Source organism: Gavialis gangeticus, unplaced genomic scaffold, assembly GCF_001723915.1.
Source record: "Gavialis gangeticus isolate Ggan-Ray unplaced genomic scaffold, GavGan_comp1, whole genome shotgun sequence".
In the NCBI taxonomy this organism is placed as follows: Eukaryota; Metazoa; Chordata; order Crocodylia; family Gavialidae; genus Gavialis; species Gavialis gangeticus.
This window is the reverse complement of record NW_017728997.1, coordinates 5,265,598-5,291,063: the sequence shown is the minus strand read 5'-3', so window position 1 is coordinate 5,291,063 and position 25,466 is coordinate 5,265,598. Positions and strand designations below refer to the sequence as shown.

The following is a 25,466-nucleotide window of genomic DNA, read 5'->3' as shown; positions in this document are numbered from 1 at the left end:
TTTTTTTTTTTTTTTTTTTTTTAAGTTCTTGTTGCTTCAAATAGATAAATGAGGGTTGTTCTGTTGGTAACAGCTAGTGTGAGCAGTCTTTAGCCTCAGGAGTTGTCATGTGTACATTATAGGCATCTAAATGTAGAAAGAACTAAAAGGGAACAGCTAGAATTCAATAGGGAACTGTTGATGATTTTCTTTTTTTTTCTTTAATTTTAGCAACTCTCTACAAAAGAAGTTCAGTTGGGTTTTTGTTTTGTTTTTTTTTCCCTTGAGTAATGAGGAAACAGCTGCGCTATCAAATACTTGTTGAAGGCTGTGACTGATTTACTCAAATCTCTTTTGTGTGTCAGTCCGTTTGGAGGGACGGGGGATTTTGCTGTTGGAGTAGGCTTTATTTTATTAAATTGTTTGTCGTCTTTTTTTAACCCCTTGGCCTGTAAGAAGCAAGATTTGGAAGGTGAGGTAATATCACTTATTGGACTGGCTTCATAGCTGGGGGAGCTGTTAGGCAAGCTTCCTTGGGCGCACAGGCATATTTTTGTTCCTGAAAGGTCATTGAGCATTCCTCCCAGAGATAACATTGGTCTGTTGATAAAAGAGATCCTTCCTCTCTCGAACCTTACTTCTCTCATGTTCCCTGGGATATCACAGCTACAACTGCATCACTTCTGCAGCTTCATGCATAAACGTCACTTATTGTGCTCGTGACATTTTTGCCTGGAGGCACGTCAAAATAGCAATAACTAATAAAAGGAAAATGGTAAAGGTAAAAAATGGTGAAATCTTTAATGCAGTCGAGGTGGGCTGAAAAGCTGTAGACTATGGAACAGGCCTACGTTATACATGTGAAATGCTTCCAGTAATTTAGAGGAGACGGATTGAAATGCAGGGGACTGGAATCCACCGCTGGAGCCTGCTAGCACCAACACCCAAGTAGATGAACTGATCTAAGAAGTTATGGGGGTAGTCTTTAAAATAATAAGTGGTGTCAGGTTCTGAATTGCAGCTAAGCAAAGACTGGAAGTGTGAAAACTTTGCAAATCCACGGCATGTGCTTAAATATTGGCGCTTCCTAGGCATGCAGTTGCACAAGACTGGCCTACACGTGGGCATGGAAGTAAGCAACCTGCCCCAACCCACAAGTGACCTAAAGAAACCTTGACCAAAGGGCTGCATTGACTGAGCTGCTGGCAAGAATTGCATGTGTTGCTGTTTGCATTGCCATCAGTGCTGCTGAGGCTCTCTGCATATGGTTGAGACCATGCACAATCTTAACTTGCTTTTGATTTCAAACAAATCCCTCCCTTCACAGGCCCGGCTTTGCTCCCCACTGCCGCGAATGGGTATTTTGCCCTTTAGGTGTAGCCTGAGCACAAGATGTTTGTTCAACTTTTTCTTACAAAAAAAGTCCTGAAATGGCTCAAATCAAACCCTAGACTACACATTTTGAGCATGCGATGGTTTTGCATTAGATATCTCTTAACCATAAACTTGTCTTACATGTGGTTGAACAGGGTAGACTTGTGTTTTGGGTATGTAGCTGCTTTTGCTGCGAGGCAGATGGAGGTTATCTAGGGAGTATTTTGACTGTAATGGAAATCATGTACTGATTTGGATGAAGGATCTATTACAGTAGGAATGCCAGAGAGAGGGGTGAGGATTGATTTGATTGATTATCACCAAACACTACTGTACCCTGAGAGAGAATTCAAGAATTCAGACCTTCTCTAACTGCTGTTTTAAATGTTCATGCCACTTACTAGTTAGATCCCTATGTAAAAGATGGTAAGATAAGTTTCTGAACACTCCTCATCTCCTTCCCTCTCTTTCCCCTTTCCCAACCTTAAATAAGGTAACAGGAAACTTTATCTAAGGCCAATGCAGAAAGTAGTTTTCAAACATGGCTAGTGCTGGTCTTGGGCACTGTATCCTACGCCCCTGCTACACGTTGCATACATTGCACAATTCACTGGTCAACCACGCAATAAATTCACCCCAGCCCCACTTGCAAAGTAATTCTCTTTCCATAAAAAGAACTATCCAGCTATTTAAAAAAAAAAAAAAAGTGGCAACTGGCTACATAGTTAGTTCCTGAAAATGTAACAACTCCTATAGCTGGTTTCTATCCTGCTTAAGTTTGAACAGGTAGCAAGGCCCTTATTGTATCCGAGTAATTTGGCTCTGATCACTATATGCCAGACTCTGCTCCCAGCATCAGATATGGACTCCCAGCTGCCTGTTTTATAAGGGTGTCTGTCAACCGTGTTTCCAGGGACTAGCACTATTTTTCTGGTTGCTCACGTAGCTGGGGTTTAATTTGGGGAACTGAAGTTCAAAGGTTTTCAAACCCTGCTGCTGATCTTTGTGAAGGGATGGCAGGTGCACATGATACCTTGACTGGGAAGAACACTTTAAAATTGATCTGTAAAATACAAATACATGTTTCATATGTGCTCAGAGCATGGCTTCTATTGACTTGTGTCTGTACCTATAGGTGCCTGCACATCTGCACATTTGGCGCTCTGTAAAATGAGCAATAGAGTAGGTAACCACATATAGGAAGTTTTCTGATGGAAACATTTTCTACTGTTAAGACAAGAAATCAGGTCTACATCTCCTACAACTTATGTTTTAGTAGTTGCTACTGATTCAACGTGACACTGAAAGTCTTTCGCCATTTTGCAGGTCCAAAAACCGAGGCATACTTGCCTTATAGCTCCTGCAGCCAAGCCCCGTGTCCATGGGCCGAGTCCAATGGCTCCACAGGCTGCAGGTTATGTATTGTTAATGATAGCCCCAATCTAAATTGCTCTTCTCTATTGTGAACAGAGACGTAAATTGGCATGTACATAAACAGAGACAGAGTAGGTTCCATAGGCTCATAAAATTCATGGATATCGAGGTCTTTGGGGCCATAAACTCCATGTAATTTAAGATGCAGTTTCTAGATAAGACGAACTCTGTTAAATTGACACACTTACATGTGTTGATTCACATCAAGGTGGATGGCAGATAAGGCCAAGCTTCTCATCAAGCACTTAAACTAAAATAAATCCTCAAATAGAAACATGTAATGGTTTTGATGTTTGTTCTAGATTTGTAGCTTTTAAAATGGAATAGAAATAAATGAGGGAGACTTTTTTTTTTTTTTTATTTTGCATCAAGTCCTGGTCTCCATTTTGGTGGATAAGGTCAAATGTTGAAATGAGCCTACAGATCCACTTATTTTTGCAGTTACACATTTGAAAGTTTAGCTCGACTCCAATATAGCACTCCTGGCTTAGAGTACTTGCCCTGTGACTAAAGTGAGCATATGATTAATTCTTCTGTGCAGTGCTGTGCACTAATTGCTGGCATGGTGAGAACTGATGGCTTAAGCAGAAATAGACATTTTTATAACTAGTATGTTGTTTTATAGTGCATACTCTGAACTTACTGTGCAAGCCTGCAAAAACTTTTGAATCCTGTTCACTGCTCTGCATCTCCACAAATCCTTTTCATGCAAATTTAAAAATGTCTGGGCCAGAGCACACCTTGAAAGCACACAACACTTGTGTTTAGGCATTTGAAAGCTGTGAATCAAGAGAGCCTAAATGAAGGTAAGTACCCTTATGGGTGATGCGCTCAAGCTCTTTCTAGTAGTATGCCACCAGATCAACTCACTTTATGATTCTACTTCATTTTATTTTTATAACGAGCCCCCATATAACTTGGCAATCCTGAGAGACCCTGGTTCCAGTCTGGTTCTGAAGATGGGGCATGTTAGTAGTAGCTGTGCTCGCTTGCACAAATGACAGCATAGGAAGAGCTCAGAGCACCCAGCCTTAATTTCATCCAAATCTGTATATACAGGAATGATGAATCTCAAATGAAGATAAACCAACTGACTGCTGCAGTCTCTCTTGAGAGGGTTTGAGCACGTGGCCTGTGAGCTTTAATCTGTGTAATCGCTTGTGTTGCAGAATGCACTCTAAGCCTGTGTGGCCATTGTAGGGGGTCCAGTCGTGCTGCTAAGGAAACCAGCCCTGGAAATAAGATGGAAAAAACACCTTGGGGTGCCCCATGCTGCTGCTCTTCACGTGACAGACCCAGGCCTCGAGCCCTCCACACGTTCTTACCCCCTTGTTTCCTGGGTTAGTGTGCATGGAGCTGGTGGAGGTTCATCTTTCATCAGTGCAGGACCAGGCACTCTGTAGACGGGTTTTAAGATGGGGATACTGTAGCTACAGCTCCCAAGCTACAAGTAGCTCTTCATTTATGCTCTCTGCTCCCATTCCTCCCCCACAATATTTTAACAGAAGTATATGCATTAGTCTAGTAAATGCCAAATTATTATCCTTCAGCATAATTAGTATGCTGTAGTCCCTCTCCTGAAATGCAGGTGTTAGTCATGGTTCTCCTAGGGGTGCATATGGTGTGGCTCTTTGGCTAGCACTGACGGCTTGCGTGGCTCCCGAGCCGCTCGTGCTGAAGTATCGCTGCCAGCACTCATCTTCCCTCCGTTACAATAGCAATATGCTTTACCTAAGTAACTAATGATATGTCAGCTTTCTCCGGGCACCTTTTATTAATGATGAAGGCAGTTCCACAGGTGGTTGCTTTCTTAACTTGTTAGTTCACAAATTCCAGTACTCTTTTTGTGGATATAATGGTAGCCTTTTAATGTAATTAGCAACCTGAAGGCTTGCTTCTGTGTTGCTTCCACAGAGGTACTTAAAACATTTGTCCTGTGCCTTGGCACTTCGGCTGTTAAACTTCCTTCTATTACTTTAAGCATTAAATTTGAATAGCTTAATTTAATTTTTACATTGCCAGTTGCTTAGCAACTGACAAGAGAAAAAAATAAGTGCAGCTAATTTAGTTCTATTACTGAGAAGTTACTGTCTCGCATATAGAAACTTATTTGTAAGGGCTAATCAGCTGTCATCCTCAATTTTCGGTAGGGAGAATTTTTAAGTTAATGGTGTCTGAAGTCAGTAAAAGATGAGGTCATACCTCAGGACCTGATGTCACCTCTGAACTATGATGCATTGCTTACCTTTGCTTGGTAAAGGCAGGGGAACAATTGCCCCTTTCCTGCCTCCCTGGCTGTCTCTGTCTTGCCATGTCACCTTTTTCTTTTTTTTTTAAAAAGAAGAAAACAAAGTCTCAATAGCCTTTCTCTGCCTCGGTTCTAAAACATAAGTGTCTTTGAACGTATATTGATATCTGAGGGTCAGAAGCCTTATTAGTGAAATAGCTGCGACTTGATAATATTTAAATATGTTGACTCAAACTCCTGTTAATCTTGTCTGTCTATGGGCATGAGAGGGCTTGACGCATCTCTGAATCTTACCTGAAGCTACTACTGTTAAGTTTTGAATACAAACAGGTTAAGGATTCAGCTGTTTCTGTTTTTGCTTCAGAAGTTTGGCAACAACAGGTTTTTTCCTCTTGTTTTAAACAAAAAAAAAAAAACATTGAGAGGCAGCATTCCTGTTGCCCAAAAAAAGCATTTTGATCTGTCGGTTTTCCTGGAATTTCTTTGTAAACCTTCCTATGCAGCTGAAATGTTTGCACAATATTATAAGTAAAAATGTGAGTAATTACGAATGGCTGAAGCTTTCATATTTCTCTTTTTTCATAGATTGCCTATTTAAGCTATGTCCTATGAACCGGTACTCTGCTCAGAAACAGTTCTGGAAAGCAGCAAAGCCAGGAGCTAACAGCACTACAGATGCAGTATTACTCAATAAGCTACATGTAAGTGTTTGCAATGGTTGGACTGAAGTTGAAAGAAATCTTGCATTCTTTTAGCCTCTCTTGTACTGTCTGTGTGATAGCAACAAACTGCACACAGTTAATTTTTGAGCTATTTTTAAAATAGGAGGTACCTTTTTGAAGTAGAGAATTGGTATACAGATTCCTTTGGGATGGCCCACTTGGCTCTAGTCCTCTGAATTTGGTTATGGGTTCAAGAAAATCTACATAGATAGACTATTCATGGTCTGTATGCCTTGATGTTGGCATGTGGGTGCATGCAAGCTTAATTAAACTTCTGACATACTCTTATAATAGGGTAACGATTGCTGTCTATGGCACTCTGATTTAAGTGGTCCCCATCTGTCAGAAACTTTAGGAGGAGGGATACACTCTTTCAAATGGGGTAAACTTGCATCCCTTCATTGCTAATGTATCCCGACTCCATAGGTAGCTCCACTATCTGAGAACTATAGTTCTCAGAGACAGAGTATTAGAATCCATTTTTTTTCCTTTTTTAACCCATGATTTTATAACCTTGAAACCTTGACTAACAAGTAACTTTATGCGCATGAGGTCAGTACTCTACAAACACTCCAACCTTCCTTTTTTTTTCTCCCTGCAAAAAAACAAATCAACAAAAGTCAAATTTTAGCCCTGAGGTTCAAGTGACAAATGTTTCTGGGTTTTTTTGTTTGTTTTGTGTTTTGTGGGTTTTTTTGTTTTTTTTTTTGTTAAGCAAAAACAAAAAACAAACCACTAGCAAGTGAGCGAAGAGCTGAAGTGCGCTCAACTTTCAGTCAGTTGGTTTGGGGGGAACAACACCCTTTTAGAAATGTGTCGAATAACACTGACTTTTCTACCGTATAGTTCAGGTTATATACCTTGAAGCTGGATTTTTGCACTCTCAAAGCAGGCTGAAGTCTCAATGTGCTCGGTGTTGATTCCTGTCAGGTGTGCAAGATCAATCATGCCAAGGGGAAACTTGCACAGAAGTACCAAGACTTATTACTAGGGGGTCTACTTAAATCGCAGAGGAACTAAATAATTTTTGTGGGTTTGTGGTATGAATAGCTAATTCCATGAATATTTCCTGGATGTGCTCTGGATGCCCCACCCCTCAGTGCTGATTGGTGGAGAGGCCCTGGTGGGGGGGGAAGAGGGAGTGGTCCACATCTCTTCTGCTGCCCTTTTGTGCCGCCCTGCCAGCTGACGCCCTGCCCCTCACCCCCACACTTCTGTATGGGCTGTGAAGCTGGGTCACAGTGGCAGTAAGGACTTCTGGCTCCCACTGGGAAGCCAGCATTTTATTTTTAATGGGGTTTTTTTGTTTGTTTTTTGGTGGTGGATATCTTTTTTTTTTATTGACAGTCCCAGATCTTGCCGTTTCCCCAACGGCCGCAGGGTGGCAAATCGATTTACAAATCCCTTTCTATTCATTTATGCTGAAGAAAGATTTAGTGGCTTGGTTTGCATGCTAGATAAAATGTACAGGGCATATGCAACACTGGGTCATCCTTGAGGGAGGTTATATGGTTTTGTAGGACAGAAGGTGACCCGACGTGTGTCACTCACATTTCGCACCTTGTATTTCCTCCCAGTTTTGTATGGCAGTCGCGTATGTTGACACACTACCAGTAAGTAATTAAAGGGGTGTATAGAATATATAGGAACAACCCTAATGTTTTGGCCATAGGGAAAAATGGCCAGATAGCCATGTTCAGCTGTCTTCTATTTTCTACCCTTTTTTTATGTAAGTTCATGGTAATATTTAATGAAACGTTAGTGGTCCAAGACTTACTCACAATCACTTGCCTTTTATGGCTTCTGTTTGTCTACCAATGGAATTTATTATCAACTACTGTGGAGTATCCAGTGCGAAGGTCAGGTTATTTTAAGTTAATGCCATTTAAGGGATTTAAAAATCTGGGACACTTGACTGGAATCAAGAATCAATGCTATTTGAAAAGCTGACATCTAGTGGTCATTAAATGAACTGGTTCTTTCCAAGCGGGCACATTGAATGCTGTTGGATGCATTCCAAAACAGTGTGGATGCAATCAAAGCTAACTCTTTTTTTTTTTTATTCAGCCATACCTACACACAATGCACAACTTTCTTTTGTTAAAATAAATGCAGCACCCAAGCCTCCATGGAGATAAAAGTTCCTGCCTTCCCTTGTTGAGACCCTGGTGCCTTGCAAGATTGGGCCTAGACTTAATAGCTTGCTTCAAAAAGCCCTGTGTTATAGAGTACCGTAATCTGAAACTGGGCAAAACAACATGATATCCGAGTTTAAAGTTTTCTTACGTTAGATGTTTGGGGATGTCTGGGGTAATGAAAGGTGCAAATAGACAATCCCAATGGAGATTCAGCACAACTTCCAAAAGAAATGATTGGAAGATCCAGCGGTGGAAGAAAAATAAGCATTTTCTACCAGCCTTTGCTGTCTCTCCATCTGTGATTCAGTTGAACGTCATTGTCATGCAGCTTTCAGACTTGGCTGAGGCATGTAGGTGAAAAAGCATCTCCTCCAGGTATCTGAACAGGAGTGATTGCCTAGGATGGCTGCAGGAGGTTTGAGAGCCATAACTAAAAACAGTTGATGCCATTTAAAGTTCATTTAAAACAAATGAAATATCTCTGCCAGCAGGAGTTTGGGTTCTTCCCTTAAGCCCTTCGTACGCACTAGCCTTGATGCAAGTTGCAAAACAGATGGCGTGAAAACATTGTGGTTAAATTGCTAAAACTGGAAAAACAAAATGGAAACTAAGTTTGAAAAGACAATGGCAAGGCAGTTGCTTTAGGGGTTCAGAAACTGATACAGGTAGGTCATAAGTAAAGTTTTGAGTAATCCTAGCAGATAATCATTTGAACTTCCACTGTGCCTGACTGGAACTTGGTTCTCCTGTCTTGCTGTTATGGGCTTTGAACTTTGCCCACTTTTGGGTAGTGAAGACCTATCAGTTCCCTCGTTCTGGTGCTGTTTATAAATGTGGAAAGAAGTTCAGCACGTGAATACAGTGGCTAAGTTTGCCATAAAGGTGTTCAGGAGGAGAGGTCCTCTGTGGCAAAGTGAAATAAGTAACTTTCTGGAATATGCATTGTATAGAAATGAAAATTGAACCTTCAGTACTTTATTTAAAAAATAAATAAATAAATCAATCTTCCTTTCTGTTTTTATTCTGAAGTCAGTAGGGAAGGGATTTTTTTTTTTTCTCCCACTCATCTTCCCTGTTTCCTCCTTTTATGTTCTGATCTTCTGGCTTGATTTTCTTTAAAGAGTTTCTTTTCTTTTCATGTTTTATTCAAAAAGCTTTGGATGGTTTGAAGCCAAAACGTAGGTGCCACGAAGCTGCTGCTTTGTTAACAGTATCGCTTAGATAGTACAGATTCAATCAGAATCCTTCCTGAAAACTGTCAGAGAAGAAATCTGATCATCAGTTTCAAATGGTCGCAACTGTTTCCAGCTCTTTGAAATGCCTTGATGTTCTCGCACACTAAATAGTTGGCAGCATTCTTTATTCCTATCACCGTAATTTCCTCCTTACATTTCAGCATGCGGCCGATTTGGAAAAGAAACAGAATGAAACGGAAAACAGGAAGCTTCTGGGAACAGTTATCCAATATGGCAATGTTATCCAGGTATGCTGAGGCTCTACTCAACCTGTCTATATTCTGAGTCATCCGTAAGCTCTGTACAGACTCGCTCAAAACAGCAAGGTACAAGTACACTTCAAAGCAGTGGATGTTGTGGATACCAGTGTGTAGTTTTGCATGGCTTGACTGGGTATCAAAGAGCAGGTTTTCCATTGAGAGAGGCTAAGTATGACTGCAACTTGAGTGTCAGATTTTTTTTTCTTTAAGCAGGATGCAGTGCCATAAATGTTGAGGTTGTTATGTGGATATGCTGATATTTAGAAGACCTTTTCTTGTTCATTTCTGTGACTTGGCAACCTGGTACGTGGCAGATGCATAGTGCAATACCATTCTGTACGTCCTGCATCTCCCTAACTTGGTACCCCAACCTACCAAAAACCAATGTGACCCAGAGTAATTGATCCACCAGGATTCCTCCATTCCACCACAGTAAGGTGGACTTGAAAGAAATGGGGTAAGCGATTGCTTGCCGAAGGAGTGCGCTTGGCAAGTCATGCAAAATAACAATGAAAGTCATGAACACCAAAAACTAAGATAACTGGGGAATGCCATGTTGATTGATTGATAAGCTTTTTCTTAATAAATGCTGTTAAGCCTGAAATGTTCCAGTCCCTTCTAACACACAGGCTCAGTGAACCTACCTCGCCTGATCAAAATTGGTTGGTGGGGATGAACAGTGAGAGAAGCTGTCTAAGCATTCAGGTTCTGAATATCAAAGTTCTTCAAATAGCTTCACCTGTATTCTCTGACTTATGTTCAGCCAGAGTAGATGGCAGAGTGCTGAGTTCCTCTCCCCTATGCAAAAGAGAAGGTACTCGGCTGTGTTCAACAGCCGTTGCAGCTTTTGGAACAACTTCAAAGAGAGTCTGATTTATGGTAGCTCGTTCTTAATCAAGCTCAAGTGTAACATTAGCATCATCTTAGTAGCAGTATAATCCTCTGAGTGATATTTGTTTGTTAGTTTTCAGGTGAATCACACCACAGGCTGGAACAGCAATGTGTTAGCTGTTTTCTGATGTACATCTTTAATCAGATTAAAAAATAAAGCCTACAGCTTGACTTTTTTTAATTAATCCAAGCCACTGGCCTCTGTCCAAAAATGTCGTCATCTCAAATGTTATGGTCCAGGCCTCTATGCAGTTATGAGGGGTGCCTGCATTTTGTCCTGTCTCTCTTTTTTTTTTATGGCAGACATGTTCTCGGATTAATAGACTTGTCCAAATAGCCAACAGAAGCATTGTCTGGGCCAAAAGCATCCCCTTGGTCTTAACTGCTTAACATTTGGCCTTGATAAATATGGCTAGACAGTTCTATCTAAGGGGTGGCGTGTTGTACCCTAGGCATCAGTGGTGATCGTATCTAGTCTCTTACAGCATAGCTTCTCAACCTGTGGCATGCGTACCCCTGGGGGTATGCGGGATGCGGGCAGGCGGTATACATTTACCCCAACACTCGCTCTCTCGCCCTCTTTTCCTCTCAAAACTATGGCAAAAAAATTTGGTGCGCCGCGCGTTGTGCAGCACGTTAAACTTTTTCCCCAGTAATAATCTGGTTCAGCCCTCCTAGCTTTGGCCAGCATTGCCTCTAGCCCGGGTACCTGCTTGAGTTGTGCACCCCTGATGTAAAAGGTGGCAACCTTACCCACACCAGATAAGACATCTGTCTCATCATGGCCTTATGTACACAGCCATTCTTCCAACATATGGCACATATTTGTCTGTAACTATAAAATCCCCTGGAAAATTGAGTGTTGGGGTATACTTATTCAAGTTTTCAGAAGCTAGGGGGTACTTGCTACTTAAAGTTGAGAAACACGGCCTTACGGTGACCTCTTGCCAGTTTTGATGAGCTGAAGGGTAAGAATGGCACTTCATGAAGGAAAAGCTACCCAGAGTTAACTTCCTAGTCTCCTGTCTCAAAATGAATGTGGCTTCTTGAGAGCAGCCTCATGTGCCCCTCTTGTGGAGAATGGCTTTGTCGCCAGCATCTCATAATCTGTGACATCAGGCTGCCAAAGGCCTGTCATTTGCCAGCAGGCCAATCTAAGAGAGAGTAATTTACGTTACGGGAAATTTGTTGTGTTGCATGAAACGGTCCAAAGCCTGATGCAAAATGTCTCAAAAAAGGGGGGGAAAAAAAAATCCTAGTCTCATTCTTGATGATGACTGGGATAGTCTGTCTGCTGTGAAGTCCGTAAGCAGGGTTGAAAGGCGACACTGTTAGCCTTTTTAGGAATAAATTCTGAATTTATTTTTTTTTCTGTTCTAGCTGTTGCATTTAAAAAGTAACAAATACTTAACGGTAAATAAGAGGCTCCCAGCTCTGCTAGAGAAGAACGCGATGAGAGTGACTCTGGATGAAGCTGGAAACGAAGGTTCCTGGTTCTACATACAACCCTTCTACAAGCTACGCTCCATAGGAGACAGTGTACGTGCAGAAGAAGATGGAAGAGAAGGGCTTATTTTGTGTGAAACACAAACTGCTTGTGTCTGTAGCTCCCCTAACACGCAACTAGTTAGAAACATAGATTTTTTTGAGTGTGTAATGTTGCGGCAACAGCTTTTTTAGCTGTGCTGAAATGAGGGGGAGGGCATTGCTATGGCAACTTGTGTTTTGGAAACAAGGACCAGTTAAAGATTGGAAGGGATAAGAGATCCAGTATAGCAGCCTTCTAAATCCCTACCAACTTCCAAACATTAAATCACTTGGGAAGCTTGGAGAAATGTAATCAGTATGCTGGTTCACAGCCATGTTGCTATGAGTCGGATTGTATCATAAATGTCTATATGAGGAATTGGGTAATAACTAAGACCAAATGGCTGCGTTCTGTGTGAGGGGCATGGACAAGTGCTTGATTATTTATTGACTAATTTTGAGTTGGGGCTTTTTGCTTTCAGAGCTCTCTTATTCCAACTGGGGGGCAAGAGAATGAACTCAACACTGTGTGGTTTATTTTAACCTGAGCTGAACGGCTTTCCTCTCATTACAAGAATATCTTGAAGATTAATATGGTTTGAGTTGGATTACAGTCCATTAATGTCCCATTAATGTTTCCTCTTTCTCTGTACTTGGGGAAAGTCAGGCTTCCTCATGCAAGTAATTTGGCGTGGACTCCTTTGGTTTAAAGTAAGACTCGAAAGTTTTGGATACATGAATGTGCATGTTTTGCATATAGGGCCTCCACCCTTCATAATAAAGGGTGCTTACTTTTTATCTCTGGTCCCTGCTTGCTTGATTTTTGGGGACCTGACCTTGTTAATGAGGGAGATGTTATAGGTCAGAAGCCATAAAGTCCTTCTGGTGGAGATTTTTTTTTTTGGCATGATCTTTGGTTTTACCTGAAGTCGCAGAGTCCAACCTCCTCCTTGGGCCAAAAACTTCTTGATCTAGACTATCCCAGGCAAATTTGTTTGTCTAAACTTTTAAAAACTTCATGATGGAGTCTGCAGCTTCTGTGAGCAATCTGATCCAGTGCTTCATTACTTTTCCTAGTCCCATGTTCTTCTTAATATGTAGCCTAAATCTCTCATTGTGTCTTAAGTCCATTTCTTCTTGTTCAGCCTCCTGTGGTCTATCCCTTATCCTGTTTATAACATAATAAATTCCCCTTCAGCTTCCTCTTTAGACTAAATGGTCCCAACAATCTTCTGGACTTCCTTCATATGTTTTGCTATAGACATCTAATCGGTTTTTGTCCTCTGGACTTCATTTCTTGAAATGTGGTGCCCAAAACTGGAAGCCAGCATGAAGTCTGGGCACTGTTGAATGGAGCTGGCTTACAAATGGCATTCCAACTTTCCTCTCTGTATGATATTAGCTGTTTTTTCTAATAATATTCCATTATTGGTTTCATCTTTAACTTGTGATCCACCGTAACCCCCAGATCCTTCTGTTTTTTCAGTAGAAATTAGTTGTTAGATGTCAGCTACTGTAACAACAGTATAAAAGTGTGGAAAACCACTGCTTAGTTGGGGAATTGTAGCTTTCCTTTAAGCCACTCAGCCTGGTTGTGTGGATAATCTTGTGTCTTAATGACTCTGAACATCTTAAATATTCACTTGCTTTTGAAACCCTCACTTTGTGGAGTTTTTTCCCTTTGGGGTTTGTTTGTTTGTTTGTTTGTTTGTGTTTGCTGAGGTGGGGGATATTTTTTTCCCTACTTGCTTTAGCCAGAAAGCTCTTCAAATGACAACAGAATCCCTACTGTCATGATTTTCACCCCAAATTCTCTCCGTCTGGTTGGGGGGTTTTGTGTGCATGTTTGTTTGGGTTTTTTTTTTTGATCATGGTGTACCTGTCTCTAGGTTGTCATTGGAGACAAGGTGGTCCTGAATCCTGTCAATGCTGGCCAGCCCCTTCATGCCAGTACCCATCAACTGGTTGATAATCCTGGGTGTAATGAGGTAAGCTTTAAAATACAGAGGAAACCCAACCCAAGGGTGGCCCAGAAATTGGAAAATAGAGATGGAAGGGACCTCTGGCTTTTTTGAGTGTTATGGAAGCAATATTCTCATGACCTTACTTAGGGGGTCTGTATGCATTGCTATACAATGTCCCTTCCCTCCCTTCTAGTGAAGTAACAATATTGTCCGGCTTCATTCCTTCCTGGTGGGTGAATGGTTTGGTAGAGGATGGCACTAACTAGTTTGAGCAGCTAACAAATCCAGAAAAGAGTGAGTGAATTTAGCCAACTACCTGGCTGTAACTGAAACATTATAGTACAGATCTTCCTTTCCCACGATGCATAACATAACCTGGTCATGGGATGAGTTGGGATCTGATTTATTGCGACTTACTGGAAAGAAGAGTGTAGGCCTTGGGTTTTCTTGAGTGATATTTTTTTTTTCTCCCAAATAGTAGTCAACTGGGATGAATAATCTGTTTGAAATCTCTGCATTCTGAACAGTAGAGCACTTTTGTTGCTATGCTTTATCCAGCTGTTAGTGTAACTTAATGCTGTCAGTTTTCATTTTAGGTCAACTCTGTGAATTGCACTACAAGCTGGAAAATAGTCCTCTTCATGAAATGGAGTGATAACAAAGATGATATCCTAAAAGGGGTACGTTTGAAAACTCCTCTTGCTTCTGGCTTTTCAACAGTGCATTCTGCCTGTGCTGACCAGGTTGTCCTGCTTTTGATAGGGAGATGTAGTGAGGCTGTTTCATGCAGAGCAGGAGAAGTTTCTGACTTGTGATGAGCACAGAAAGAAGCAGCATGTCTTCCTGAGAACCACAGGGCGACAGTCGGCCACTTCCGCAACAAGTTCAAAAGCACTGTGGGAAGTTGAGGTAAGGAAGGGGAATCGAGGCTGAATTAGGTGGTCTTTTGTTTGTAGCAATATGTGCTTTTATTTTAAACCTAAAACTGTAGGAATGTTTTATGCAAAACTCCTTGTCCAGAATTTGAAGTCTGAGTCTAGAAATTGCCTTGTTTACCAGCATGGCAGAATTTTTCCCACGTGAACTTCAAACCCTGCAGCACTGGGCTTTCAAATACAGGTTCATGACTACTTGGAACAAAAAAATGAGACGAGCCTTAACGAACACTTTTTTTTTTTATTTTACCACCAACCTCTGGTATTAAAATAGACAAATTTCTGTTACCTTAACTTCTGACAAGGGTTTCTGATTTTGGGCATGGAATATTAAGTACATATGGCCTTATCTGTTGACAAATTTCTTGCTTGTTCCTATTGGTTATTAGGTTCTAGTAACTGGCTTCCCTTGAAAAGGGGAAGGGGAGAGAGAGAACTTCAAAAATTGAGCATTTCAACAGGATTTTGTGTGTTTGTTTCTTCAGCAGTGTAGCAGCGTAACTTTTAAAAGATGTTCCATCACTCTCGCCTAGTCCTTGAACCTGTCAGCTAGAGTTACAGTTTCTTTCTTGTCCTAAGAGAAGGATAATAAGCATGGGATTCGAGAACTTCTTCTGTACAGTTTTGTAAAAAGTTGGAAACGCTTCTACTGAGTCTAGTGGGACTTTCCAAAGATCCAAACTGAACAGTAGGGAAAGCATAATAAAACTTCCCCCCATTATTTGGTCTTCCTGAGCAAGCCAAACACTGGCTTTAAGACTTCTGAGTTATCGCTCTGCCAATATGTGCCATAAGCCCTTGTCTTCATTCTCAGGAGCCACAAAGTTAAAGTTCGAAATTGGGGTCAGTGCATTGTCCAGCAAATGCAGACAGTTTGTGTATGGAAGAATTTGAAGAGTGAGACTCTGAGAGTCACCAGGGACTTTCAGTCTCAGATTGGAAAAGCTGTTGTCACTTCTTGTTCTATTTATGTTCTAAAATTTAACCTTTCACTTTCTAGGTGGTGCAACATGACCCATGTCGTGGTGGTGCAGGTTATTGGAATAGTCTTTTTCGGTTCAAACATCTTGCTACAGGACACTACTTAGCAGCAGAGGTAAGTATGATGAGAGCTTACAGAGTCTGCCCCATCTCAGTCTCATCTTCCCAAGTATCTTTGGTTGCCTGCCCACCTAAATGTGAAAAAAATATGAATGGAGGAGAGCAGTGTTTCAAGATCCAGTAGTGCCAGGAATTGAATCGTGTGAGAGTAGGTGGTACCAATGTCCTGGACCCATGAAACCAAATGCTCTCTTGAAAGTGGCTTGAAAAACAGTGCATTATGTAGATCGAAAGTGCCGTGGACAGCTGTCAGGTTGCAAGCAGTGGTGACCTTTTCTGTGACGAGGAATAGACAAATGATATTTTATGCAAAGAGGAAAAATCAAGATAAGTTCATTAGTGGAGAAATGATGTACTGTGAACATCTGGTGAGAAATATTTCAAGAAAATAAAATTAGTTCTTACTAGTCCCTCTTGCTTGCCAAATGGAGCATGGAAGGGATGAGAGCAGAGAAGTCAAGGGTTAAACCAGTCATGTAAATGCTTACCTTTACTAAACACACAAAATAGTTGCTGACCTTTCCATGATATATTAGGGGTGACCATTCCCCTGGTCCTTAAATAACAAACTAACCTGTGACAAACTGAGGGGTGTAATCTTTTTGGGTGCACTCTGTTTGGGAGGTTAACTATAGACATTGGTAGATATTTACTAAAACTGGCTCCTTGTGCACACAAAGACAAGAAAACTCATAAATAAAAAAACGGTCTAGCTGTATGAGTAGGTTTAGTATAAACTTAGACCATCATGTTGAAGACTTGACTTGAAAAGCGTTCACTGTCCTGTTTTATGCTCTTCTGCTGAGCATTTTGCAATCTACTTATTAGAATTTTGTGAGCTTTTAAAAAATGAGCAACAGCATATACGAGTCGGAGCATGTGTAGCAAATCATGGGCTGGCTAATCAGCTGTGAAAAGGGATACCTATGGCATGAGAAGGTAAAGTAGAGGTAACTGTAGAGTTCATGGATAGTTACGATAAAGAGCTTCTGGCTAAGAGCTTTCTCAAATTCAGAAGGATTTCCACCACTCCCCCGCCCTGTTATCAGTTACTTCTATAGCTGGTTGATGTGTACTGTGACACTAAAATTTGTATGAGATTTCAGCATTTAAATTGTGTGCTTTTTGCACAATATGTTTTTCCCCCGTTAACCACCTGTAGTGCTATCCCAAGCAAGCCGAGTCTCCTACAAGGGTTTGTGTGTTTGGTTTTTTTCTGTGTGGTTTTTTTTTTTTTTGGGTTGCCTGGTTCATACTCCTGGCTAGAGAACTTGCTCCATTAATATTATTATGTTTAATTGTTATTTGTATAGTACGTGTGTTGTGTATGTCTGGTAGGGCTGTAGTAGTAGAACAAGCTGCATCCACTGCAGAATAAGCTTAAAACTTGAGGAACTGTTTCCCCCTTCTGGGTATATTAGAGTTTTTTGACTTGCCTGTGATTCTATTTCATCAGGTAAACCCTGACTATGAGGAAGATGGCCAGGAGTGTCAATCCTCAGTAAGTATAGGCAAGAGTATGATCTTGCCCCTGATTGAGGAGGGCTTGACACAGGCCCCGGTGTCAAATTGGCAGGGGTGTAGAGGATCCGAGACCTGGCTGCTGCTAACCAGTCAAAACTGAGAATAAGCTGAAAGGCGTATCTTGCCTGGTGAGAGGCAGTGAAGATTAAAATTTGTAATAGGCTTTAGAGGGTGTAGAAGAACAAAGTTTGTATGCACAAACCCCGGTTCTTAAATGGCTCCCAATCCTCTAGCGGGTGTACCATTCTCACCTGTTTCTTAAACCCTTGCTTTTTTTCCAAATATATGCAAGTTAACTTCTCATCGTCGTGGCTTTCCATGATAAAGACCAAGATGTGCACCCAACCTTTGAACAGTTTAGATGCCATCATTTTGAATGATCAATCAAAGCAAGTTGCTATCCTTTTCAATAAGCGTTGTGGATATGCTATCAGGAGCTTTCCACTGACGTGGGGAGAGAAGCAGGCTTTACTGTATAGCTCACTTTAATGATGATGGCACGTAGAACTATAACAGCAACTTCCTTTTATGGAATATATAGTTTTTGCAGTTGGATTATGCTGGAGACTTATGCAATAACCCGTACTTTTTGATAATTATCTTGCATAACAAAAGATGGCTTTGTTTGGAAATGAGTTGAAAAAGGCTCGTCTCCTTTTGAGAGGAGGGGTGGGAAATTGAAAATTGTCTTGATGCATGAAGGTCAGGCAAGCTATAACGTACTTTCTAAGGAGCATTTATCTGGCATGTTAAGTTTGCCTACGTGCAGGTGATCAGTGGCAAGCAGTAAAAAGTCAGTGCTTCCCACTTGATACTTGAGTGTTTCTCGGTATAACTTGTTTTTCCAGTATTATTGTGTGGCAGATGCAAATGTTCTGGAAGTTACAGTTTAAGCTGCTGCTTAATTTCTCCCCCAAAAAACAGTAATCCTTGTTATGTGGTTTCTAGTGAGTTTTTGGAAATCGGTCAGTGAAAAGGCTTTCATATCAATATCTGTCTCGTCTTTGTTTGTTCTTCTGTTAAAGTCGCTACCTCAAAAAATGAGCTCAGGATTTGGTGATTTCTGTTTTATGTACTTGTTTGTGGGTGTGCGCAGGCTTTTTATTTGCCTATGCTGCTTGACCACCAGGTGGCGAAAATAGACTATAAACAGAAATGTCACAAGTACATAATTTGTCTCTGACATGCAAATAGAGTTGAAACCTCTTTAACAGCAAGATTGTGCGGGCTGCCAGTCCTTATTTGGATACAGTGACTTGATTCGAGCCTGAATCGGTCTCAAGATGGCGAGTTTCTTGCCCTGGTGTTGTTTCCTTATTCCTCCATGATAAGTGCAGGGGTTTGATTTGAAAGGGCATGTATAATGTGTCCCCAGTTGCACCCTGGGACATTACAAGGCACCCATTGTATCAGTTTTTTATAATCCTGCTTCTGTAACAAGCTTTAATTCTGCTCAGATATAGTAATACTCTTATCTGAGTTATCCCACTTCCTGTTGATTTCCAGCTCCCTGGTCTGCAAGTTGGCCATGGGCTCTAGAAGCGAGTAATTTAGGGCCTCGACTGCCAGAGGTATTCGGTGTTGTGAAGATACAGCAGTTGCCTCGTTTTGGGGTAGAGGAAGCGGCTGAAAACTTTAAGACTTCATTTCAAGTGAGCAGTAGATGGAAGTTGCCAAAACAGATTATTTTGAGTTTTTAGTTGCATATTCTTTTAAAGGCAGATCCTGACTCTGCACTTCTGTTCCATGCATTTAGCGTCTTATTCCTAGGTAGTAAACCAAAAGCTTTATAGCTTTCTGTTCTGTGACCAAGTTGTTACTGCTGCCCGATTTTATATAGTAACCACAGAGAATCCTGAGGAGTATATGTGTGTATGTACTAAGCATCTGTAACTTTAATATAATCCTCCCTTTTTCCCAGAGCTTTATGTCAAGACTCTCAAACATTGATGCTTCAAGTTTAGACTCCTAACTTAATCTTTATGGTACCTTGCTAAGTGGCCTTACAAATACTAAGACTCTACCATTTATTGTTATGGGTAATAGGATTCTTGGTTACATGACAGTTTTTTGAAAATCAGACTTCAGATCAAAGTGTTGGACTGTGGGCCTCGAGCACCGATTATTTTTTGCCTCTGATCTACTGACTTGACCTTCTGGACTGGTGATTACTGCCACGGCTCTCAGGAACGATCTGAAAGCTGTAGTCCCTCTCTTTGTATTTCTTTTCCCTTCAGCTTCTCTGTCTTTGATGCTCATAATCCAAGTTTTTGTTCATTCATCTAATGTTAGTAACTACCTCCTGAAATATAGATGCTTGCTTCTGTAGGCAAAGGAAGCCAGTAATCTAATCATTGCTTGCACTATGCCGGCCATGTCTTTTGTACTGTCTTGATAGGTACATATGAAAGCAGCACAAACTGAAGCAAAAACTACTAGCCAGTTAACTTAACTTAATTACTTTTCACCGCTTTCATCAGTGACTGACGGCTAAGATTCCCACTTCTGGTCTTGGAATACCGATAGCCGCTGATAATCTGACTCTGAAAGTGTGTGGCAATTGTAGCTGGTAATTTTGCTGCTTACAAATTGATGTTAGCATGATCAAATGTCAAGCAGATCTCTGGTGCCTTGTGCAGTACCTAGGATGGGGATCTTGGCAGACCTTAATACGAATCTCATCCGTTTCTGGTGAACTGTGGGGTGAATTCCTTGATGCCTTTTTTTTTGCATGTCTCTTCTGGCTCTCGCTGCAGAAAGACAAACACGGAGTTAAAATCTGGAAATGCTTAAGGGTTATCAGCACCAAAAAAAAAAGCTAAGGAATACATTTGTTTGTTTGTCCCAAAGCAGATTTGGCACTTTTTTTTCCAGTATTGGTACTGGAGTGGCCTGTAATTGTGTCCCCAAGCTATGAAAAGCTTGTTTATAACGTGTGGCTTTTCATGCTGGACTGACAGGGCTGAAGATGCCTTTTTTTTTACTTGGTTTGATGGGGCTTCTTCCACAGCTGGATCCTGACCAGGATGGATCCCAACAAGGGTTGCATAACGCTCCGGAGAAGATGGCATACTCTTTGGTGTCGGTGCCTGAAGGAAACGATATCTCCTCCATCTTTGAGTTGGACCCCACCACTTTGCGAGGTGGAGATAGCCTTGTCCCAAGGTATGAGGCTTTTCTGTCCAAGACGTTCTCAATTCCTATGGGCTTAAGGCAGGATCCAGCTTGTGCTGAGTGTCTGCCTTGGCAGTTATTTCTACATTAGTTAACATAAATGAACTGCTTACCACTGGTTTTTTTTTTTTTTTCCCCTCTGTGAATTACAGGTAATATTGATATCTAGCAATTTCTTATATAGTGCTTTTCAGCAGCTGATCACAAAGTGTTTTGCCTAGGCTTTATAAATATTATCCCCATTTTATAGATTGGGGGGGGGGAAATTACACAGGTATGATTTGCCCAATATCACACATCAGGTCAATGGGAATAGAACTTTTTGTCCAGAGATCTTGTCCACACTCATCGGGTTACTTGTAGCGAGGTGTCTACGTAATCTCCAGTATACTGCCCTCGAACAGTGTTATTTTATAACTAAGCACTTTATTTGCCCTGTTCACGTACAGAAACCAACCAGAGGCATCAAATGCTTTCCAAAATGGGCAGAGTTAATAAAACTGTTTAATTGGCTCCAAGTCAGCAGTTCTCAGCTGGGGTGCCTCCCAAGAGGTGCTATGGTGCAGGTAGTGCCATGGCCTGGTAAAAAGTGCCCTGTGCACGGTTAGATTGTGAAGGGCTGTGGCACTCGCACATCCTTCTGCCTCTTTAGGGTTCTCCTAAAGCAAACAGGAGAGCCAGCTTGTGCCACAGCCCTTTCTGGTCTGATCCCCTGTGCTCTTCCCAGAAACAGAGGCGTGGAGGACAGTTCCACCTGCTGTGGGTGCCTCCATTTCTGGCAAATTGTGCGGTCAGACTGGGGAGGGCTGCAGCACAGGCTGGTGCTCCTGCCTGCTTTAGGCTTGTTGGAGAGGCATGCTGCAGCCCTTCTCAGTTGAGCTGTCTACAAAGATGCACAAGGAAATTTGCCTGGGCAGCAGCTGCAGCCCCTGAGGCAAGAACTGAGGTTCTCAACTGGGGACAGCAGGTACCACAAGATTTCAGTGGTTGGGGATGCCCTCGCTTCTAGAAAGCCACTTCTCTAAGGGGAACTACGTGGATGGCATGCTCAAATGGATTCCTTTCCATGCATGTGGCGGTGTGGTTTCTAGTACTTGCACAGATGCAGATGTGTGGTGCTCTTAAGAGTTTCTCCGTAGCTGCTTCCTTGCACTGTGCATTGGGAAGTAAACCTGAAGCACAGGTCTACGGCAACCAACAGGAGCAAAGCCTTGCTGAAGCTTGCACTGGCCATGCAAGCTTCGTACATGCAACGTTGTACTGTTATACCTGGATCTTGCCCATAATAGTTCTTAGCCTGTTCAAAGATGGTTAGTTCACCCCTGGCTGTGGTTATGGAGATCAGCGGTAGGTTAGGCTGAGACTATTGAGTATTAAGGAACTTTTCACACAATAGATACTTGCTGTTGAAAGATTGAAGGCCTGATTGTTACCCTCTAGCACTTGCTGTTTTTCTAGTAGTAAAATAACTTGCATAAGTGTTGTACTTAATATGAACATGTGTAGTGCTTCCCAGCTAATACTTCATTGTATGATTATGGGAATAACTCCAGTTTACAACAGGCTTGACTAACTTTTTAACTTTCTTCCTAAGGTTTATAAATTGTGAATGATGATGATTCTGTCAGTATTAAAGCAATTTTCAAAGAGCATCCTTATCCTTAGATAGCTTTTGCTCAATCACTTCGGGAGAGAGCGGGGGGGTGGGGGGAAGTTTGAACTGCTGTAATATAAATGTGTAGGTGGCCTTTTGAGTCCCGTTGACTTAAAATATTAGAAAGATCGTGTTTTTAAGCTTGATTTGTACTCTCTGAAGAGCCTTATTCTTGTTATGCATTGCTACTAGCAGAAAAACCCCCCTGCTTACATAAATCAATTATACTAACATCTCAGAAGTTATAAAAGCTGAAGATTACTGGAAAGCTGCATGTTTTAAGAGAACTTTTTTTTTCTTAAAGGAACTCCTATGTCAGGCTTAGACATCTGTGTACTAACACCTGGGTGCACAGCACCAATATTCCCATTGATAAAGAAGAGGAAAAACCTGTGATGCTTAAAGTAAGTTCTGTAACTCAAAAAAAAAAAATAAAAATTTTCTCTGTTCCTTGTTCTTTTAAAAAACAAAAAACAAAAAAAAAACCTTGTAGTAGGGGGGGAGCTCCCCAAGGCCTTGCATTGTTTACTGTTTGACAGAAGCGCAAATCCATTATTAATGCAGACTAACTGCACTGAGTCTTGTAACAAATTAGGCAATGACCATTAAATTGTTAGCCTTTGAATTTTCACTGCAGTGTAATAATCACAAGCAGCAGGTTTTGTCCATCTGTGGCAGTATTTGTGCAGTCTCATCTGATCTTTGCTCGCCTGAGCCTTAACAATTTAGGAACTACAAGGAAGGGTTTTGTTCTTCAAGTTCATGTCTTGTCAAAAATCTTTCTGCCGTGTCTAATATTACCTATTACGTAATAGTGCAGATGCTCTCATGTCTTAATATTACTGAGCTAGTTACTTTGCTGCTTTGCCCCGTTGTTTTTTGGTGCGATACTAAAATTACCTTGGGTTTTAGATTGGTACCTCTCCAGTAAAAGAGGACAAAGAAGCTTTTGCTATAGTACCAGTTTCTCCTGCAGAAGTTCGCGATTTGGACTTTGCAAATGATGCAAGCAAGGTGTTGGGTTCCATTGCTGGCAAGCTGGAGAAGGGAACGATAACCCAGAATGAAAGAAGGTGAGGGATGTAGGAAGTGAGCGTCGTGGAGAGATAAGCTTGCTTCCTTTTGAACTAATGACTATTCCTCCTAAGTAGATAAAATGGTAAATTTACTTAAGGAACAGCTTTTTGGGGTTTTTCCCCTCTTATTTAGAAGTGAGCTGGTTTGTGTTTTATGTGAAAGTTTGGAGGTCCTCAACCTGTGCTGTCCTTCTGCTGGGCATCATCACTAGGTACCCTGTGTGCCAATGTGAAGCTGGGAGAAATAACCCCCAGAGTGGCTGTACTGAAAGAGACCATAAATGGAGTACGAGATCTTCCAGTCCAGCTTCTGTGAGGATTGAATGCATGACTTCTTGCAAATCTTCCAACAGTGCCTGCAAAAATTATATGTGGCTACGTCCAAAGAATGCACAACTCCTGGTGCTTAGAACGTATGATTTTGTTTCTGAAACGGGCTTCTGTTTCAGTTTAAAGAGAAATGTCCATCAGACTAACTGGAACTACAGGAGCCACACGTGGGCTAGTCTCCAAGTGCCTCAAATATTGCAACTTTTCTCCCAGTTTCTATGAGATGGCTGCTAGACTACCTGCATACAGCAACAAGATTAAACTAGTCCCCGGTTCTCATTGCTACAGAATCTGTAGGCTTTTCCATATCTTCTCGGACACAGCACATCTCAGAATAAAAGGCATGCCGTTTATCTTTTCTTCATTCTGTCTTTCAAAGACCTTTCTCTTTAGCAAGTCACTGAATAGCAGCAGCTAAGGAGCCAAGCCTACTCACTTTTCTGATTCCTGCGAGTCCTGTACAGATTTTACTTTGGCTTTTGCTTGGAAAGACGGACAGTCCTTGCCATATTTCTCGCATATAATGCGCACAAGTTTTTTTTTTGTTTTTGTTTTTTTTTCCAGCAGCTGTTTTTAGGAAAAGATGTATTTATTTTTTTTTATTTTTTTTTTTTTTTGTACGCTAGGAATATTGCATTTCACTTATGGTTAACTCCTGATTAATTTACTTTTTATGTGAAAACGTTTGAAACTGTTTAGGGTTTGTTTGGGAGCTTTTATTTGGTATTGCTGGTTAGAGTTTTGCATTAACAGTGTGGGTCTTGCATAGGTCTGTCACCAAGCTGCTGGAAGATTTGGTTTACTTTGTTACTGGTGGGACTAATTCTGGGCAAGACGTACTTGAAGTGGTGTTTTCTAAACCAAACCGAGAGCGACAAAAACTGATGAGAGAGCAAAATATCCTAAAGCAGGTAGGCTGGATAGTATCCTGTACCAGAACTTGTCATGGCTTAGTGGTACAATTGTACAAGCTGGATAAAGTAACCCATGCCAGCTTGGCTTTCAGTGAATGGGTAGTAGTGAAAGTCTCAAGCTCTGTGTCCCTTTGCTGTACAAGGGACGTGGCAGTAACAAGGTGAAGGTTCGGATCGAAATAAAACCATCAGAGGCGATGTTGGAAACCGGATGCTTTGTCCTGATTAGAGTTGTAAGATGCTTTTGGGTGGGAGAAACTAATTCAAAACTGAGGTAGGGAGTCTGGAAGTTGGGGTGGGGGCTACAAAGTAACAGATGTGGGAGTGTATGTGCACACCTATCTTTGTTACATGCATGTAGTACCTCTGAAGACCTTTTTATTTATTTTATTCATTTTTAACCTTACAGATTTTCAAGTTGTTACAAGCCCCATTTACAGACAGTGGAGATGGGCCTATGTTGCGACTGGAGGAACTTGGAGACCAGCGTCATGCTCCTTTTAGACACATTTGTCGGCTCTGCTACAGGGTGTTGCGACACTCCCAGCAAGATTACAGAAAAAATCAGGTTAGTGCTAAAGTTAACAGCTCTCCAAAGAGGGTGCTGATAGACCTCTAATTCCATCAAAGCAAACCTGTACCCCCATGGATTGAGCCCTACCAGCTTCTCTGCATATTTTGCATGTGTGGGGTCCAGAGACAATAAGAGGTTTGGATCTCGCTCAGTTACGTGGAGCATGGGGGCCTTTTGAGTTCAATCAGAGATTTGTACTAGCTTCCATACTGCTATTTCTTACAGGAACTTGGGATAACTGTGAAGTTGTTGCTCACCTTGTCTAATGCTAGCGAGGACTAGGGTTTCCGTTGTCCCTAGTATACCTCAGTGGATTCTGCCTTGTCCCTAATACCTCAGTGGATTTTGCAACTCTTACCTTTGCTATCCAGCTGTGGAGACAGCACTTTTTTTTTTTTTTTTTTTTTTTTTT

At 41.4% G+C, this 25,466-nt stretch overlaps 1 protein-coding gene across 2 annotated transcripts in view; it reads left to right on the top strand.

Moving 5' to 3' along the window:
- The window catches only part of ITPR1 (inositol 1,4,5-trisphosphate receptor type 1), a 327,597-nt gene that overhangs the window by 87,646 nt on the left and 214,485 nt on the right, over positions 1-25,466 (top strand). Inside the window, exons 3-15 of one of the 2 annotated variants that reach the window (XM_019504708.1) lie at positions 5,621-5,736; positions 9,292-9,378; positions 11,662-11,820; positions 13,698-13,796; positions 14,369-14,452; positions 14,535-14,681; positions 15,708-15,803; positions 17,265-17,309; positions 20,343-20,497; positions 22,465-22,564; positions 23,073-23,233; positions 24,336-24,477; positions 24,890-25,048. In XM_019504708.1, coding sequence (XP_019360253.1) covers positions 5,621-5,736; positions 9,292-9,378; positions 11,662-11,820; positions 13,698-13,796; positions 14,369-14,452; positions 14,535-14,681; positions 15,708-15,803; positions 17,265-17,309; positions 20,343-20,497; positions 22,465-22,564; positions 23,073-23,233; positions 24,336-24,477; positions 24,890-25,048 — 1,550 coding nt within the window. The remainder of the gene's footprint in view (positions 1-5,620; positions 5,737-9,291; positions 9,379-11,661; positions 11,821-13,697; positions 13,797-14,368; positions 14,453-14,534; positions 14,682-15,707; positions 15,804-17,264; positions 17,310-20,342; positions 20,498-22,464; positions 22,565-23,072; positions 23,234-24,335; positions 24,478-24,889; positions 25,049-25,466) is intronic. The other variant, XM_019504707.1, reaches the window with a different exon arrangement.